The sequence below is a fragment of the Malaclemys terrapin genome, chromosome 1 (assembly GCF_027887155.1).
Source record: "Malaclemys terrapin pileata isolate rMalTer1 chromosome 1, rMalTer1.hap1, whole genome shotgun sequence".
Lineage (NCBI taxonomy): Eukaryota > Metazoa > Chordata > Testudines > Emydidae > Malaclemys > Malaclemys terrapin.
Genome location: NC_071505.1, coordinates 336,533,780 through 336,552,831, shown reverse-complemented (window position 1 = coordinate 336,552,831; position 19,052 = coordinate 336,533,780). Strand labels below are relative to the sequence as shown.

Here is a 19,052-nt window from a genome sequence, read left to right as displayed (position 1 = left end):
GTCTCCATCCGTTGAACTTTTCAAAACTCTCCCAGATTCTAAAACCTTCTACCGACTTTGTCCCATATACTTCATTAATCTCCTCCCCCGTTCACACCCCTCCTGCTCTGCTATCAGCAGCCTGCTCGTGGTCCCTCCATGCATCCTCTTTGCTCTTCTGTAGCTCCTGCCATCTGGACGAGTCTTCCTGGATCTCCTGGCTGTATCTATTCCCCGTCTCGTCTCAAGTCTCATTTGCAAACATATCTTCATCACCATTATTATTAGTTAACATTCATAATACAACCCCACTAAGCTAAATGACAATCCCTGCCTCCTGGAGCGCACGGTCTGAGAGACAAGACCGAGGAGGCGGATGAGACAAACAAGTGGGTGGGTCGGAGAAGATGAAGTAACGAAAACAATGGCATGTTTTAGCACAGACTAGCCGTGTGCGTAATTCTTAGCCAATCAGGTGCAGTAATTATGGTTTGTCACCTACCAGGCTTTTACCAGACAGCAGTTTCCTGCATGTATCGTGCCAGAGGTGAGGTGTGAGAAGGACTTGGAAAGAGGATGAGGGGGTGGTTAACACAGACTCGGAGACCGCCCTATGGATAAGGGGCAGTTTGGGAGAAAGAGCAAAGGTATTTGTGGGAGAAGCTATAAGGAACTCATGTAGCCTGTGCAGGGCTTGTAACTGAATTAGTATCGCTTAATCCCTACTGTTCATTGCCCACCAGAGGCTGCCCACACCAGCTACATAAGAACTCAGCAAGTGCCAGTCAGCGTCTGCTCAGCGCAATGGCTGCCTGGCTCCTCACCAGCTAGGCACTGTGTTGTCTTCCCGGAATAAAGCCTGGTGCCGTTTCAGCTGAACCTGGGTCTGTTGTGAGTGTTAAATTGTTCCATGATAGCAACAGACCAATGAACAATGGAGGCTTGCATTGTGGGCACGGCGAAGGCAAGTGGGTAGGGCAGGGCTAAACTGTGGCGAGCATGGAAGTAAAAGCAAGAGGTTTGTGTTTGATGGAGTGGAAGAGGGCAGCCCCAGGAGGGAATGAAAAAGTGGGGGGATATGGGTGGAGTGACAAGCCAGGTAGATGAGTCAGCAGTGGAAGATGATTTCTGTGTATGACGTTATTATTTATTTTACGGAGGAGCCTAGAAGTCCCAGTTATGGAGCAGGACCCTATTGCGCTAGGTGCTGTACAAACCCAGAACAGAAAGACAGTCCCTGCCCCAGACAGCTTACAGGTGGTTCCAGGGGATTCTCACTGTGCTGACTGATGTCCCCTTCCTTGGGCCTCTTACTTCATCTCTCCAGCTATTATCATTATGCAGCCCTCCGTATTGCCAACCCGGATTGCTCAAAAATCAGGAGTTAGGACCTCACAATTCACGTGTGTGAGATTTAACCTACAATATATTTAGGATCATTGTTATATAGGCCCTCTGGTTTCAGCCATTAGGGGTCACATTTTTCAGCCTTTACTCTGCAACCATGAGGGCTAGAGACATACTTCCTTTTTTAATCAAAGTTTAGAGTCTCACACAATCACATGCCTCCCGGGGCTGGAGGCTTTAGAAAGGTCACCAAATACTGTGAGGAAACTTGGCAACACTGAACACTAGCATAGAGAGGGAAAGTGACTTACACATGCACTCTCTCTCTGCCTGTCCCATTGCTGAAATACAGCCACGTCGGGCTGGGCTACAGCGTCTGTTCCCATACAGTGCTATGGGACAGCCAGTGAAGATACAGAATACCATATCCAGCTGGAAATGGCTGTGGGTTTATTCAAGATAATCTCACAGGCCCTCATAGAAACTCTTAAGAAGAAGAGCATCCAGCTTCCAGATCATACAGACAAGAAGGGAGAAGAGAGAGACAGTCATTTCTGCTGGGGATGCTAGAGCAGGAAGCTACCAAAACTTTTAGTTTAATGCACAGTGGGACTGAAAACGTCTTAATTTTTCAGAGCAGAAACAGCTCCTGACATTTCTAGATTACATCTGTATGTAGTTAAGACCCTGCAGCTGGGAGGAGACACAGCCCAACAACAAGAGTCCGGTATTCTCAGCTCTCCTTGACGGAACGCCCTGCCCTTTGAGGACCAGCTTAAGGCAGACTTTCCTCTGTGGCTCAGACCAGCTCTCCTTGGAGTCAGCAGGAGCTTTGCCATTGATTCTGAATGGCTGCAGGCTGGGGGCTTCCGCCTGTCTGTGAGTGCCCATGAGTTAGACAAAAGAGCTGCTGTTGCATTTGTGTTAACAACCTGCCTGACATGGAGAGAAACAGCTTCTGATGCTGTGCTGCCCAAGAGCCCGATCCTACAAGCCCTGCCCACGGGAGTGAACTTTGCTCATCGATTTCAGTGGGACCGCTTGAGGGCTGGACACTACTACTTTCCCAGGCCAACTCTCTCCTCATTAATCGTCCCCTTGTTCCCAGCAGTGCCAGCAAAAGAGACTCAGCCTCTCCATGAAAAGTGAATGTGGGTTTCTGGCTGTGACGTTCAGTGAGACAATAAAAGCACAGAGAGTTCTTCTGGTGATTGAGCTGACCTTTGATTCTAAAGCTTTAGTGTTGGGACCATAGGTAACTCAGGAGTCCTCCACCTCTCTCCCAACCTCATCTCATCAGCGCTTGCTGTTGCGTGCAGAGCAGGGGGAGAAACCCAGGCACGTGTCCGTCTGAATAGACAACACGAGGCAGAAAAAACGGGTTCATTCAGACTAGTTCTTGGTGAGCCTGGCCTTTTATTCCTAGTGTTCCCACAGTCTCTGCAATAAAACCAGGGGAATGTCACAAGCCGGAGGGTTTGGGAAAAGGACATCAACAGAGGACAATGTGGGCAAGAAATAAAATCACACGTAAAACCCTTCCAACTCTCTTTCACTGTGTTACTACATTATTAAAACTGACTGAGAGAGGTCACTGCTCATAAATTCAGACTAATGACAAAAGCTAATCTTATTCCTTCTCCAAAACCCCGACTTTTTCTCTCCTGGAATCTGATCCTTAGACTTGGGGTAGGGACCGTATCTTCTTCCATTAATGTATTATTATTGTTATGGTTTATATTACAGTAGAGCTGAAAGACCCGAGCTGAGATCCAGGCCCCCTTGTGCTAGGCACTGTACAAATACATAGTAGGAGACAGTTGTTCCGTCAGTGTAAATAGGCAAGAGGCAGGTGTGACGTTGCACTCTATATGATTTTATAAAAATATGCTAATGTTGAATATAATGGTAACTGGAATATGCTTCATGCAAAAGGTCTCTTGTAAGGTATCATTACAAAGCTTATAATCTACTGAGTGTGATCATCCTATTTGTATAAATGTACCACTCTTGTATCTAAAACTAGAAATATGAAATATAACTCTGAGGGCCTATTGTAATTATGCAAAGTGTGGGCCATTAATGGTGGTTTGGAATCTTGATGGCTCCCATCAACCAGGACAATTGACTGTGGATGGCTCTGTTTGCAGGCAAGCCTTCCTGTGAGTCAGGCTGGGAGGAATGAAGGCTTGAAGTCTTACAGTGACATGTGATCATGTCACCTGAACTGGAATCCATCTTTAACCTGGTGTCTTTCCATTGAGAAGGAGGGGGTGGGAACCCAGAGAGGGACAAAGGATTCCTGCCTTATGCAAAAGATATATAAATGGGTGGAACAGAACAAAGGGGAGAGCCATCATGAGCAATCCCCTAGCTACCACAAGAGCTGGAACAAGAGCTGTACCAGGGGAAAGAATTGTGCCCAGGCCTGGAAGGTGTCCAGTCTGAGGAAAAAAATTACTGAAGTATCTCTAAGGGTGAGGTTAACTGTATTCAGTTTGATTAGACATAGATTTGCATGTTTTATTTTATTTTGCTTGGTGATTTACTTTGTTCTGTCTGTTACTACTTGGAACCACTTAAATCCTACTTTCTGTATTTAATAGAATCACTTTTTACTTATTAATTAACTCAGAGTATGTGTTAATACCTGGGTGGGCAAACAGCTGTGCATATCTCTCTATCAGTGTTATAGAGGGCGAACAATTTATGAGTTTACCCTGTATAAGCTTTATACAGGGTAAAATGGATTTATTTGGGTTTAGACCCCACTGGGAGTTGGGCATCTGAGTGTTAAAGACAAGAACACTTCTGTTAGCTGCTTTCAGTCAAGCCTACAGCTGTTAGGGGACATGATTCAGACTTGGGTCTGGGTTTGCAGCAGGCTCAAACCAGGCAGGGCACTGAAGTCCTAAGCTGACGGGGCAGGAAAGCAGGGGCAGAAGTAGTCTTGGCACATCAGCTGGCAGCTCCCAAGGGGGGTTCCGTGATCCAACCCGTCACAGTGGGAATGGAAACAGGCAGAGGAAGGCAAAGTTACTTGTCCAAAGTCACACAGTGAATTGGTATCAGGTCTGGGAATAGCACCGAGGTCTCCCAAGTCCTAGGTCAGTGCTCTGCACTGGTCCAGTCTCTCTCAACATACAGTATCATGCATACTCATGGCCACTTATAAAAAGTGAATGTTAGATCTCCAGATACATATTTTATTCAAAGAAAATTAAATTAGGCACTTACAATCCCCCCCCCTCCCCTATATATGCAAAATACACCTTGGCTGGGTTTTGGCTGGAGCCCTCATGCGATCCTAAAGAGGGTTAATGACACAAGAAATATCTTTAGCAAGACTCCTCCCCCCCCACACACCAAACAGAACATATGAGAAAGTACAGTTCACAGCTGAGATCAGGCTGCCTGCCCACTGGGGCAAGGGAAATACAGATGGTTAGAAATAGAATAAAATAACAATGAGCTTGTATTTCTTCAAAAGGCCACGTCTAAGTGTCCCTGGGAGTCCTACCGAATCATAGAATATCAGGATTGGAAGGGACCTCAGGAGGCCATCTAGTCCAACCCCCTGCTCAAAGCAGGACCAACCCCAACTAAATCATCCCAGCCAGGGCTTTGTCAAGTATAGCAATGAATGACTTTCACATAAAAGAGGGCAATATAGTCTACTAAAAAGTACCAGCATAGGTATGGAGTGAAAACCAAGAACCCCTTACTATAAAATGTACAACAAATGTTATTACTCCATGCTCCAAAACACCTCCCGTGCCATCCCACACATGCTGACTGTACACGCACATACTCCATAAAATGAGAAAGGGAACTGTCGCAGGGTGACTGGCCCCATTGGATCCAGCCCCATCTGTGCCTCATTCAACCTGTCTGGGGAAAGCTGTCACAGCCAAATGACAGGTAGGTTATGTGGCTAAACCAGTTGTGGCCTGATAATAAAGGAGAAGCCTCCAGAGAGGCAAAGGAGGAGAGAGGGCGGACCGCTCAGAGAGGAGGATGCCTGCCTGGCCCCAGAAGGAGGGCTGTGGGCCCTCTGAACCAAGGGGGAGAAGAGGTGTACTGTGAAGCAGAGCTGGAAACTGGCTACAAGTGGGCTGGGGGAAGATGGCCCTAGTCACAGCACAGGTCCCAAGGAGGAGAGCGGTGGGACTTCTGAACCAAGGAGAGGAACCTTGCCTTAACCACAACATAGGCACTAATCAGGAGAGCTGTGGGAATCCTGAGACGAGGAGAGGAAGCATCTGGGGCTGAGGGGCCAAACTGTCTGCATTTAGAACACACTTAATAAGTAAGACCCCACAAGGGGGAATTGTACTTTAAGTATCTTGGTGTGTGTGCAAATTATTGCAAGACCCTGAGGACCCTAAGTTAAGCCCCATTGGACCAGCTCAGCAGCTGGCAAAAATCAGCAAAGCTCCAGTGTCTTGGCCTTTGGCTACACCCATTTACACCAGCTGAAGATCTGGTGAAAGGATTTTGACCTAGGTTACGGAGAGTCTCCCAGGGGCCCTGGCAGGGGTCCTAGGCACTATGGCAGAACAGATAATAATTTCACAAGTGTGTCAAACTGAGTGCCAGAGAGGTCAGATGACCTGCCCAATGTCGCAGAGTGCGTTAGAGAAATGGAAGAGACCCAGGACACTCCCAACGCTTTGATGTAACCACTAGCTAACATTCCCACCCATTGAATTGTGATTTACTCACCGTCTCCCAGAGCTCTGCAGCTGGTCGATCGGATTAATGATCAGGGCTTGTTCTGTATCAATGAGCACTGGCTGAGCCCAGAGGAGGATTTCAGCTTACTTGTAGTGCTACATAAATCAGGGTCTGTAGCAGAGATGGAGGAGGTGGCAGAGGTGTAGTCAGGGAAGGCTGTTTGTTCCACTGGATGGGACATAAGGTTGGGAACCAGGAGACCTGGGTTATTTCCAATTGGGATCAGACTTGTTCTGTGGCCTTTGGTAAGTCCCATGACCTCTCTGTACCATCAATCACTGCAACAAATGGAGCCAATGTGCTACATAGAGTGAGTGTAGCAAAAATAGAACTGTACTGTCTTCCTGCCGCTAAATCCCTGCTGTCACGGGAACAGTACAATATGGATTCTCACTGTATGTCGACTCATCATTAAGTAGGGTAAATTTGGTAGGGGTTTGATTGTGCTCTAGGATGGATTAATCAGGCCTGAGACCGGGATAAGCATCATAAAGCTTGCACATCACAGGGTCGCATTGCATTCAATGACCTATTGCGATGCAAATTCAGTGTTCTTCTGGAGTGAAGGGCCCAGGTCCATGAGCAGAAATGGGAGAGCACAAAACCAGAACTTGGCTCCAAATAGCCAGGGGATCATTGTGCACTGGCTTTCAGTTAGCAGGTGTGGTGATTACCAGGTGCAGTCTGGTGTTTGTTTTGTTTTGTTTTTTTTAATAGCACCAATGCAGCTTTAGTGAAAGCTCTGAATAATTCCATGGTGCGATCTGAATTTGAACATCTCTTCTAACACCTTGGGATGTGTCTGCTGAGTTTGACAGTGCAGACCATCACAGCCCTTTTTCAGACTGACTCAGGAATTGTGCTTGGCAGGCTGGCACTGCATTGAATGGCCTCTTTTCCTACAGCATTCACCAACAGCTATTTTGTGTCAAGAAGGGATTTTTGTTCTTCTTTGCTGATGTCACTCCAGGGTCCTTCAGGGGCCTACTCGTGGACCTCTGCAGTTTAACAATCCTTGTGCTCCCTTGGGGGTGAGTTTATTCATAAGCACAGGCTTGTTTTTCATTATGAGGTTGATGATATCCAGACTTATATTTTGCTTAAGTCCAGTATTGATTCTGCTATCTGTGGCTTGTTTTGCTAAATAGAAACACTCTGTCTGCAATACAATTTCTTCCAGCTTAATGCAAGCAAAACAGCAACTACTATGATCGGGTCTGCTCTAGCTCTTGAAAAAGGTGTCTGCTGTTAAACTGAATCCTGATGGCCATGAAATTATCATCAGATCGGAATGAAATTTATTTAGCCTGAACTTTCTTTGTAAATTTATGTTTGCAAGATTATCGAGGGTTCTTTATACTATGTGTCAACCGCTGAAGGTTGGGTTTGTGCTCTTGTGATGCTTTGTTTGCTATCCTGCCTGACAACCTTTCGGCAGGGTTTAGTTTGTGCAGATTGCAGCTGCTCCATTATTGACCAAAATGAATTAAAGTTGGTTACTATTATTGGTTGCATTATTACGATAGCATCTGTGAAGCCCAAGCAACCATCAGGGCCTCCTTGTGCTAGACATGTAGCAAAGAAGATAGTCCTTGCCCTGGAGAGCTTACAATCTGTGTATCAGATAGGATGCATCAGGTGGAAAGAAAAGACTGACCTAGCTACCGCCGCTCATTGAGGGTGGATTAATTAAGTTGATGGGAGCATAGGCGTCGACTCCATGGGTGCTCTGCACCCACTGGCAGCCAAGCTCCCCTCCCCCCTGCCCCGCCTCATCTTCCCCCGCTGGGCGCTCCGCATCCCTGCTCCTCCACCTACCTCCCAGTGTTTCCCACTGTCCACCACCATACAGCTGTTTGGCAGCATTAGCATGCTCCGGGAGGGATGGGGAGGAGCGGGAACAGAGCACACTCAGGGGAGGAGGCGGGGAAGAGGCGGGGCCAGGGCGGGGATTTGGGGAAGGAGTTGGAATATTGTCAGGGAGAGGGTGGAGATGGGGTGGGGACTTTGGGGAAGAGGCGGGGCAGGGGCGGAGCCTGCTGGAAGAGGTGGCGTGGGGGCAGGGCCAGGGCAGAGGAGGGGTCGAGCACCCATGGGAAAGAGGGGAAGTCGGCGCCTATGGACGGGAGAGCTGTCTCCTGTTGGCTTAGAGCGGCTACTCTACAGAGCTTACAGCAGCGCAAGTGCATTGATGTAGCCATGGCCTTAGGTGCGTGCGTGTCACCCAGCTGTCTGAGCAGACTTAATGGGTCAGTAAGGGGACTGGCTGAGGCCAACCCATAGCAATGGAAAATGCGAGAAGACCATGGAAAACCCCAATGGCCATAACATTGACACACCTGGCAATCAATGACCCAGAGGAAGGGGTTTTTCCTCACCTCTCAGCTGGGGTTGTGAACTCAGCATGGCCCTGCCTGGAGAAAACAAAGCACCGGGAGGTGACCGGCAGGGAATAAAGAGTTGGTTTCTGAAAGAGGCTGGTGGCTGTCTCCTGGCACTAACTAAGGAGGTCAGTGAGAGGGAGAGCCTGACATGGATTTCACCTCAGTTTGGCTGGTGAATTGCTTTGGCTTGACCAGAATGGCCTATGCTTTAATCTTGGTGTCTTTGTGCTAACCTAAGGGCTTCCAGTGCTGTGGGCCAGTTGACTAATGAATCCTACTCTGTTTTGAAAATGCTGCTTAGGTGTAAGTGCAAACGCTTGCTGGGGTGCATTAGTCCCTGAGGAGTGGACACGTCTCTGCCAGGCGTGTAGCTCAGTTGAACTCGTGGGGCAGAACTCACAGTGTGAAGCAGGCGTGCTGGGGCCCAGAGGCTTGAGGCGAGGAGGTGGTGAGGCTGCGGGACCTACCCTGAAGGAAGAGTGGGATCCCTTGGGGGTCTGCCACACTTGGGGTACCTCCAAGAGACTGTTTAGAAGCTGGGGCCTAGCCCCAATCCTGCAGATCTGTGACATCGTGATAGGGAAGTGGTTCCCCAAACTTTTCTTGTTGCACCTTCCCCTTTTCCCTCTCTGTGCCCCGTCCAGGAGCTGAAACTGGGGCCACAGCTGGGGGCAGGTCTGGGGCTGGGAGTGGAGCTGCAGCTGGGGGCCAAGGCTGGGGGCGGGGCTGAGACCGGGAGTGGCGCCATAGCCGGGGCCCAAGGCTGGGGCTAGGGCTGGAAGCCAGGGCTGTGGCTGAGGGCTGAGGCTGGGGGCTGAGTGGTGCTCCTTCCCTACCCCCCATGGGGGCTGGCTCGGGCCCTGCTGCGCCCCCCCTGAATATTCCTCTGTGCCCCCCTAGAAGGCGCATCCCACAGTTTGGGGACCTGTGATAGGGAGTTTTTGATGGACATATTACGCCATCCTTCATCTATATTCACTGGCAGTGGGCTCAAGGCAGCATCGATTCTGAAGGTTCGCCCTTGCCTGCTGCTCCTTTGTTTAGCTGGTTCAACAGTCCTGGTTGCCACTGCACCCCAAGACATGGGCCAGAAGTTGATTGTTATATTCGGGCTCCCCAAATGTCCTTAGGTCAGGGTTAGGTAAGTACCCAAAAGGCATTCGCAACGCAGGGGACACCAGCAGATATTAGAAATAATAATGGAATTGGGAGACACTCTCAGGATCCCCCTGCTGCCTGAGTATCTCAGCCTGTGCCCCTTTCCAGACGGCACTGCCTTTCTTCCACGGCCCTTTTAGCTGCCTGCATTGTATGGGAACCTGAAGGGCTTTGTGGTGTCTTTTCACCACACTACAAATGTTGTACGGTGTGACATTTCAAAGAAACCTCCCTGCTCAGCCACTGCCTGCGGTGAACACTGACAGGGGCTGTGCTAACACGGCAGGTCTGTGTAGACGCTCTCTGGGTAACCCAAAGAAAACCGGCAACAGCGACACAAACCAGAAAACAACAGTATTGTGTGCAGCTGCGGATGCCTTTAGTGCTGGTGAATCAAATGTGGCTCTCCTATTACACAGAACACCACCAGTTTTTACCTCTCAGCTGCTGCCAGTGTCTCACCTGGGTCCAACAGGGACCATGTTTAGGGATGGATAGGGAACTGATTCCCCTTGACCCAATCACTCCTTGGCTAAGCCTGCCAACTGCAGAGGTGGGTTCTGTCATGTGGACAGGATACAATGTTTCTTCTAGAATCTTCCCCCATTAGCCTGTCTCTTCCATTTGATCCCACCCATGTCAATCAGCTAAACGAAACCTTTCAAGGAGAGGATGTCCCACTGCCAAGGCCCAAAGCCCTTGAAGAGACTGCTGACAACAACTGAGAATGTAGAAAATATACCTGAGAAGGCTCAAACCTTGGACAGAGAGGTAGAAAGATGGGAAAGCCAAAATCTTATGAATGGTGTGCTCTACTGCATGCCATTCGGACCTATCTGAACGTTACATCTCATCTGACTTAGCCCATTAAACCTCCCGGATGTCTCAAAACCATGCTCTCCGTTACATCCTAGCTATCTATGGTTTTATAAGGTCACTCATCACCTTGGTATGGAAGGGAACTGAAGCATGGAGAGTGATTCAGTGACTCGCCTAAGGTCACCTGGGAAGCCTGCGTCAGAGCACTTCAATCTCAAGAATCCCAAGTCAGTGCCTTTAACCACAAGACCATCCATTACTCTGCCCCTGAAGAAATGATCAACATCAGCTCCTGGAAACGGCAAGCTGAGCGAGCTTCAGTGTTGGGGAAAGGATGGAAGACAGAAAGCTACAGTGAGAATTAATGAGGGAGCCGGCAGGGTCAGAACCTGCTGCCACGCTGTGGAAGTCAGAGAAGTGCTGGAGGGCTGGGAGGAATCTGGAACTCCTGGGTGGGGAACACCGGAGAAAACTTCCCATTTAGAAATTAAAAGGCCCATTCCTGCTCCCATTGACAACAGTGGGAACAGAAACAGGGCTCAAGCCCTCTAACTCACACTCCAATCTAACGGAGAAGCTGGATTCCCAAGGGGAAGAATTGGGGTCTAGCCTCCTTTCTAGAGCACAGTCTGACATGTGAGGCCATATTTCATATTCCAGACATAACTCTCACTGTACCTGCGTTCTCCTCAGACTGGTTGAAGCCACAGATCTGGCAGATACTGCGAACCCACTTGTTCATGTCCTCCTCTGTCTCGGCCACCAGGTAGAAAGTCCTGTCGCTGGTCTTGATGTCGAAGACGTAGCTGTCCTGCAGCTCCTTCTTGTTGAAGGTCAGCCCTGCATCCACCTGTTCGCAGAAGTTGAGGTTGATCACACGCAGAGGCTTCTTGGAGTGGTCATTCTTGTAGTACTCCAGGACGTCCGGGTCACCGCTCATCCGACCGCTGCGCAGGATGAACCAACGTTTCTTCCATGCCTGAGGACCAAAGAGAAACAGTCTTACCCCTCCGAGAATACAGAGATCCCACTGGCCAGCATTCCCCATCACGCAAGTCACTTAAAACTGCACCGGGGAACACACGGCAGCGTTGGGCAGGCAGTGCGAATGAACTGGGAGACGTAAGTTATATGACAGAGTGGTTATGGGTTGATCCTGAGAAGTCCTGCCTACCACATCACACAAAGGGGCCCCAAGTGACTTGCTGAAGACCACGGAAAGTTTCCAAGTCAGGACTAGAATTTAGGAAGTCCTTGATCACGCTGCTATATTCAGCTGAGTGTCCCATGAATGTCTTGTGTCTCTCTGGGTATGTCTACACTGCAATCATGATGTTTGCCACTTATGGACAAGCCTGCCCAGAACCCCAGGTAGTTACTTGGGTACTAGCCTGCGCTGAAGTCCATGGTACCACGGCTTCACTGTTACGCTGCCCACACTAGCTAGGTTGAAGCTAGCTAGGGTACGTCTATGCAAACTGCACTCACACCCTGTGATTGCAGCATAGTCATACTCTCAGCGCCAAGTGACCTGCGGGAAGACGTTAGCAGCAATAATCACGATGAAATACATTTCAGTAATGCAAAAGCACCGCATCCCCTTTGGACACAATGCTCCAGGGAGGCTGCCTTTCTTAGACATCCCCGAGAGGCGTTCTATCGAGGCTTTACAGTAGCAGGGTATGAGTCAGAGAGCTGCCTATCCCATGCATGTTTAAATGCCAGTATTTGAGAGGCAAACAAAGCCAACGTGAAGCTGCTGTTTTTTAATATTGGGAGTCGTGCCAGGAAGATCTGTGGAGAATCCAAGCTTCACTTGTTTGCAAAATCTTCTGTTTCCTGAAATGTATCAAATTCCATAGCAAAGAAAATGTTATTGGTTCTCAAAGAACCATCCCTGACAAGGCTACCCCTGTGAACAGCCTGTGGGGGTTTATGGTGCCCTCAACAAACTGGAAAATCAATGTGACTCACGACCCCCCAATTACTCACGTAATTAATATTTTGGCGCCCCCAATATTTTCCTCCCCTAAGCAAACACCTGTTTTGTATGTAGGAAAGTGCTGGCTGAGTGAGACACGCTTGAAGGGCTGGTTTTCAGGTCATATGCTTTTTGCCAAGAAGCACATGTGTTTGCAGAATGCATATTGGCCCAGCTGCTGGAGGCAGAGAACAGGAATTAATCTGTGACCTGAGCTGGAATTTAAAAAACCCCAAACAAAAGTGGGCTGTCACGTTAGCTCTGAAGCAATCTTGTGAAACATGCTCAGAAGAGACTGGTGTGCAGCCTGCTGCTTGGGTTTGGGGGATGCCTAACAGGATTACTTATATTTAGCATTTTCTAGTAGGGCTAAATTGTGGCTCTAAACAATAGTCTTTATGGGGATGCGGTACGGAAGTCCCCCAGCCCAGCAAGAGCTCATCCGATTCCAGCCCAATTTTGCAGGCACTGTAGGTTTGTATAGAGGTCCTTTAAGTACTGAGTGCTCATCCCAGCTAAATAAAATCCACGAGAAGCAGAGTGATCTCATGGCTGCAGTCCAGTTTGAGGACTCCTAAGTCCAAATCCTGATTGTGACAGATTCCCTCTGTGGTCTTGGGCAAGTCACTTACCCTCTCGGTGCCTCAGTTTCCCCCTTCTGTGTGAGGCGAATAATAATCCTGCTTTATCCAGCTCACAGGAGTTCTGGGAAGGTAGATTTGCTCATGTTTGTATGTCATTTTGAAAACACAAAATAAGTGCTAAGTATTATGATTAACAGAATTTAAACCCAGATGGGATGATTGTGATCCTCTAGTCTGACCTACCTAACACAGATCATAGATTTCATCCAGAGATAGACCTTCCGAAGTTTGTCCAGCGCTATCCCCACATACTTCTGTATCCTGTTGCTATTATAAAATGGCACGACAGTATGGAAAGCTCTTCAGGAGAGGAAATAATTGATTTCTGGCTCCTCCTTAAGATTGTATATTATGATCTTACAACATGGTGAACTCAGCTCTCAAGGAGTCAGTCAGCACCATTCAGGATCTGGCCCTTGTGTGGAATCACCATGCTTGGAAGTAGAGTTGGGCCCAAGCTGCAATGTCTGACTCCAGATCCAGGGCAGATGGAGGGTTTTGGTTTGGTTCATTACAGACATGTGGAGTTCAGATCTCAGTCAGGCTTCTCTCCTCTGTTCTGACCCCTTTGTGCTGCTCTGGCTGGATTCGGACAGCCGAGAACTTTCGTTGCATGGGGGGAGCTCTCAGCCAGCTCCAATGCATGGGCATATTGAGGAGGGGGGCATGTATCTGATTAGCACATGGTATGCTTCAGCATCCCCAACTAGACCACTGCCAGCTGACATAGGTTAGAGTAGGTCATAGACTGCTGTAACCTAGCCTGGGACTGGTGTGGATTGTCCCAGAGAATCAGGGAGCCAGAACCAGCTCAGTGATGGTCCCCTGCCCCCTCTCTTACACTGAGTGGATTGTGGTGCAGGAGAGAATCCAGGCTCTAAGTTTGAACTTCCCTAAGGTTCAGGGTTGTTTGGATCCATGGTCCCGGTTTGGGACCATGCCTCCTTGGGAGCTTCAGAGACTTAACCAGCTGTGAATTCTGTTCTGTAACAAATCTTTATTAAACCTTTCTGAGTGTATTCTTCCCCTGTCTCCACTGTCTCTGTTAGTATCCATGCGTGTAGGAAAATGCAGGGCCAAATTCTTGACTGGTATAAACTGATGCAGCTTCCTTGACTTCGTTGGAACTCTGTGAGTTTACACCACCTGAAGATCTATCCCTTCCTCTTCAATCAGTTGCATTAAAACCATTTACATCATACATGCATGAAGGAGAACAAATGTGTTTGTGAGAGATAAACTTGGTGTCAAACTTGCATTGCATTGACAAAGCTGCATTTGTTGATAAATGGTTTATTGCAGATAGCTCGCTGACCATTTGCCAAGCTAAGTAGAACTGTTTTCATTTTGTTCCTGAGGTTCACATGCTTTTTTGTTGAATAAATGTCAGTTTTATCTATAAAAACCACAGGCAGTGAACCCAAACTCACCCAAAATATTTTGTTTAACAGGCTAAAAGAAAAAAAATGTAGGCACACACATAACAAAACCCATGACCACATGCATTCTGGACAGACCCCGTGCTGCCTTGTGATTTTGGTGGCTTTTTTAAAGCCCCAGCTCTTGGAGTCATGGTAATCTCAGCTCTCATTTTTAAAAAAGTTAATTTTTAGCCCTCATGGTTATGGAGAAAAGCTTGAAAATGTGAGCCTTAATGGCCCAGAAACCAACAGGCAAATAAAAAGAATCCCAAATTTATTATTTTAAAAAACCTCATAATTTTAAGACAATCTCATGATTTTTGAATGGTTGGGATTGACCATGCTGCAGACACAATGCATCATCTGCATGGACTGAACTCAAGTCCTCCAGCACCCAGGGCCTAGCCCAGCGCCTGAGGTAAGATATTAATTACCAGGCGTAATGGCTCTAAAGGTTTCAAGTAAATTTGACCCCTCTGGTACCAAAAAGTTGTCCAACCGAGGGACACTTTGGTGGCTTGCCAGGAGCCCAAAGATTGAACCTAATTTCCATAACATGGAGAAGATTGCAGCCACCGTCATCTTTAATACAGGGATGGAAACTACAGCTCTGATCATGCAATGCTTCTGATCTGAGTGACGTATTGAAATGGAACATCACTTGCTGGGACCTGTAGCAGGCTACACAGCCATATTAATGATGAGGGTGACTATAGTGTGCATGATCGAATTCTCTGCACCTTGGCTCCTACTGATATAACCCAATTACATGCAGCCAGCAAAAACAAGAGTAGGAGAAAGGAAGCAGAAGTTTTAATTGGAGGGCAGGCACTAGGTTGTATATATTCTGTCTGTCTTAGAACGGTAGAGGAACCTAATCATGCTGGTATCTAAATACTGCCAGGGCAGAACTGGTACAGCATCATGAGAAAACAGGAGCGGTACATTGAAAACCAGTCTGGAACAGTATTTGCTTTGGCAGCTGTCGTGTTATCCCAGCAAAAGGAAACTATGGCCACAACCCTGCATGGCTGTGTATCCATAATAAATAATAATACTTCACACTTGAATTACATCAGCTTTCATTTATCAACACCCCACTGACAAGAAAGTTGTGTCCGTGTCACTTATATTGGAAGTGATTCAGGCCAGGGACCTAGTCTTGTCTTTGTTGGTAATGAATCATGAATAATACTGTAGCTATAAATAAATAATAATCATAATTAATAATAAAGGCAAAAACATCACTCAGTACACTGGAGATGATGTCAATTATAGGAGATGTGCCGTGAGCCAGCCCTTATCATGCAATGACTTAGAAACTGATAGCATCAGCTGGTATAGAATTCAGATTTTCTTCTCCAGAAGCAAGGAGGATCTTCCTTAGCTATTATACCGTAGCAGTACAGGACTCAGCAGTGCTGATTTCATCCAGTAGACGACAGTGGTGCACATACACACTGTACATCTCAGAACAGTACTTATTGTGTCCACTTCATTCTGGTCACTGTTGTAGTGCATTCTGGAAGGCCTGTTCTGGTATTTAGACTAGCTCTGTGAGAATTCAGTGACCCAATTAAGAAAGAGAAACCTCTGCAGTCATTTCTCTGAACAATCAGATTTTCACTTCTCTTCTTATAAAGACTTATAAATAGCCTTTGTTTGCTTCTCCAAGATTTGTAATCTAATTAGTTTTGCGCTAATTCTCAAACTGGCTGTCGAAGCCAGGAAACCAGGCACAGTACAATCTTACAAATGCAGTGGAGCAGCGAATTGTTTAGCACTACAACTCACCAGGCTGGCTTTCAGATTTCAATTCAGCTTGGGAAACAATCACAGTCTTCTCTTTGCCATGACTGCTACTAGAGGAACTAAATATATAGAGGTGTGTGTGCACGCCCCATATGCAACCATTACAGAAAAAAACAAATCGCTCTTTTTTATCTCCTATTTCTGTGGTTCTACAATAACAAGACCGCATGCCACTGTCCCTCACAACAGCTTTCTATACTTGCAAACATTTACCCCTTTAGCCTAGCTCCATGAAGAGAATGCATCATTAGCTTCTGGGTAATAATACTTAGCACTGAAGAGCCACAGATCTCACACCACTATACTGGGGGATTATTATCCCCATGTAGTACATGGAGAAACAGAAGAAGAGAGAGGCAAGGGGCCTGCAGCAGAGCTAAGTCCAGAATCCTGATGTACCCTAAGCATTCAAAAATCATGAGTCAGCCCTCCCAAACCATGAAATTCTTTTTAAAAAGATTTTAAAAACACCCAATACATTTGGGGTTCTTGAAGAAGAAGAAGAAGAAAGGGGAGGTTCTCACATAATCATCTGACTCCAGGAGCTGAAGATTTAATTAAAAACATCAACTAGCGTGAGATACGGCAGCACTAGAAAGAGAATTTCTCATCATCACTGACATCAAACCCATTACAACTTCTCCACTACTTTGTTCTGTATCTTATCAATGGACAAACCCATCCAAAGCCCCCTGTAGTCAATCTGAACACGACCTCAGATTGTTGGTAAAACCTGGTATCTACTCATACAAAGAAAACATGCCCCTGCCTGTGAATCTCATTTATTTTCTTCCAAATCAGTTTACTGTTGTGTTGCTGTAGCCACGTCAGTCCCAGGCTATTAGAGAGACCAGGTGGGTGAGGTAATATCTTTTATCAGACCAACCACTGTTGGTGAAAGAGACCAGCTTTTGTGCTTACATAGAGCTCCTCTTCATGTCTGTTGATATTTTTACAGAAGGAGCAGTTTGCAGTTTCTGTGTAACCTAATCTAGGTTGGCATTCATAATGCTCATCACCATAGCTACTACACTGTACTCCTCCTAGTCAAATTCCTTTAAGTTACATTGTGTCCCCACCAGCTAAAGAGCTATTTATCAGATTTTACAGGTCTAGCGGGAATTAATGCCTTGTGTCAATTGTCTTTGGAAGGGAAAACGATGCCTGCATTGAAGTATCATAAAAGCAAAGGCTTTGATGCTTTAGATTCTGATCTAAACCCCACCGAATGTCAATGGGAGCGCTTCCATTGGCTTAATGGGATCAGGCGAGATGGATAATGGGCCAAATGCAGAGGGGATGCAAGTGAGGTTCCTTGATGCTTATTTCAGGCCTGATTTAATTCTCTTTGAACTTGGGGGTGAGTTTTTCCACTAACTTCGATGGAGCTGGATCAAGCCCTTAGACTCTGAATTTTGCCCATTGTGTCCATCATGAGTGAAGTGTCCATAGCAGGCAGAGATGATACAGTTTTCCTGCCTGTCTGTTTGTGGGAATCATTCTTTCTAATAGGCTGAGGAGGGATCTTTCCCCTACTTCTTTGAATTTTGTACAACAAAGTCAATGAACGTCTGTTGCAATTTCTCCCCCATTATATTCTTTACAAAGTTATCTCTTGAGTTTCCATTGTGCCTTGTGGCTTCAGGATCTATTTCCACCATGTGATCATTCAGACTGTGTTTTCTAGGAGAGGGCCTTTGCTTTGAGTATTTCACTGTTGTAATGTAGCCTGCTTGAATGAAGCCTCTCTGAAGTGATATAGAGCAATATCATATGCTGCCTTTATGGGTTTGGCAAAGTATGTTGAGCAGTTAATTTATCTGGTTGTTTCATGGGGCTGGAGGTTATTACCATTCAGATTTAGCTACCTTAGGTTTTCTTAGAGCACCCCAACTTCCTAGTGTCTGGGAGAGATGGGAAGGGAAAGAGTGGGATGAAGTGACTTGCCCAGAGCTCTAGGATAAAGACCAGGGTTGACAACTTGGCCTCTCTGGCACAATGGAACTCTGTCACAGCCAGGTCATGGGTGGCTAGACCTAGTATTCAGAGCCAGAGTCCTCAGTGACAGGAGTCAAGGGTCAGCTGGGTTGGGATAGCAGGAGATCAGAAGCAGGAGACAAACCGGAGATAGGAACTAGAGAGAGGATGGGTCAGGATACCAGGGGGTCCGAGGCTGGAGACAAACTGGGGAACCACAAGTCAATCTGGGTCAAAATGCCAGGAATTCAAACCAGGGAAGCGGGAGCAGATAGCAGGTGTAGCAGGAAGCACAAGACGCATGCGAACACTCCACAACAGAGTGAAGCCCAGTTGTTCACACCGCTTCCTTTTCCTGATGCTGGCTTCAGTCGGGCCAGCAGGCCAATCAGCCGCTCTGGGACTCTGCCAATCAGACGTCAGGGTGGAGCCTCACACTGGGGCTGGGCTTCATGGGTCACGACTGGAAGGAGCTCAGATACTACAGCAATGAGTGCAGTATAAACACCTATAGAGCATAGAAGATGGGCACACAGCAGGTCAGTGGAAGAGCCAGGAAAAGAACGCAGCCCTTTGAAATCCCAGCTTTGTGCTTTAGCAACTGGTCCACACTGTATCTCACTAAAAACATTCCCTGTTCCCAGGAGCAGCGCCAGGGTTTTTGCCGCCCTAGGTAGCAGCGCACCTCCTCTGAGCATTCGGCGGCGGGGGTCCTTCTGCTCCTCATCTTGGGGGCACTTCGGCAGCAGGTCCCGGAGCGAGTGAAGGACCCGCCACCAAATTTCTGCTGAAG

At 47.3% G+C, this 19,052-nt stretch overlaps 1 protein-coding gene across 3 annotated transcripts in view; it reads right to left on the bottom strand.

Moving 5' to 3' along the window:
• GAB2 (GRB2 associated binding protein 2) overlaps positions 1-19,052 on the bottom strand; it is a 196,624-nt gene that overhangs the window by 70,190 nt on the left and 107,382 nt on the right. For all 3 annotated transcript variants that reach the window (XM_054015774.1, XM_054015776.1, XM_054015775.1), the window contains exon 2: positions 11,103-11,403. In XM_054015774.1, coding sequence (XP_053871749.1) covers positions 11,103-11,403 — 301 coding nt within the window. The remainder of the gene's footprint in view (positions 1-11,102; positions 11,404-19,052) is intronic.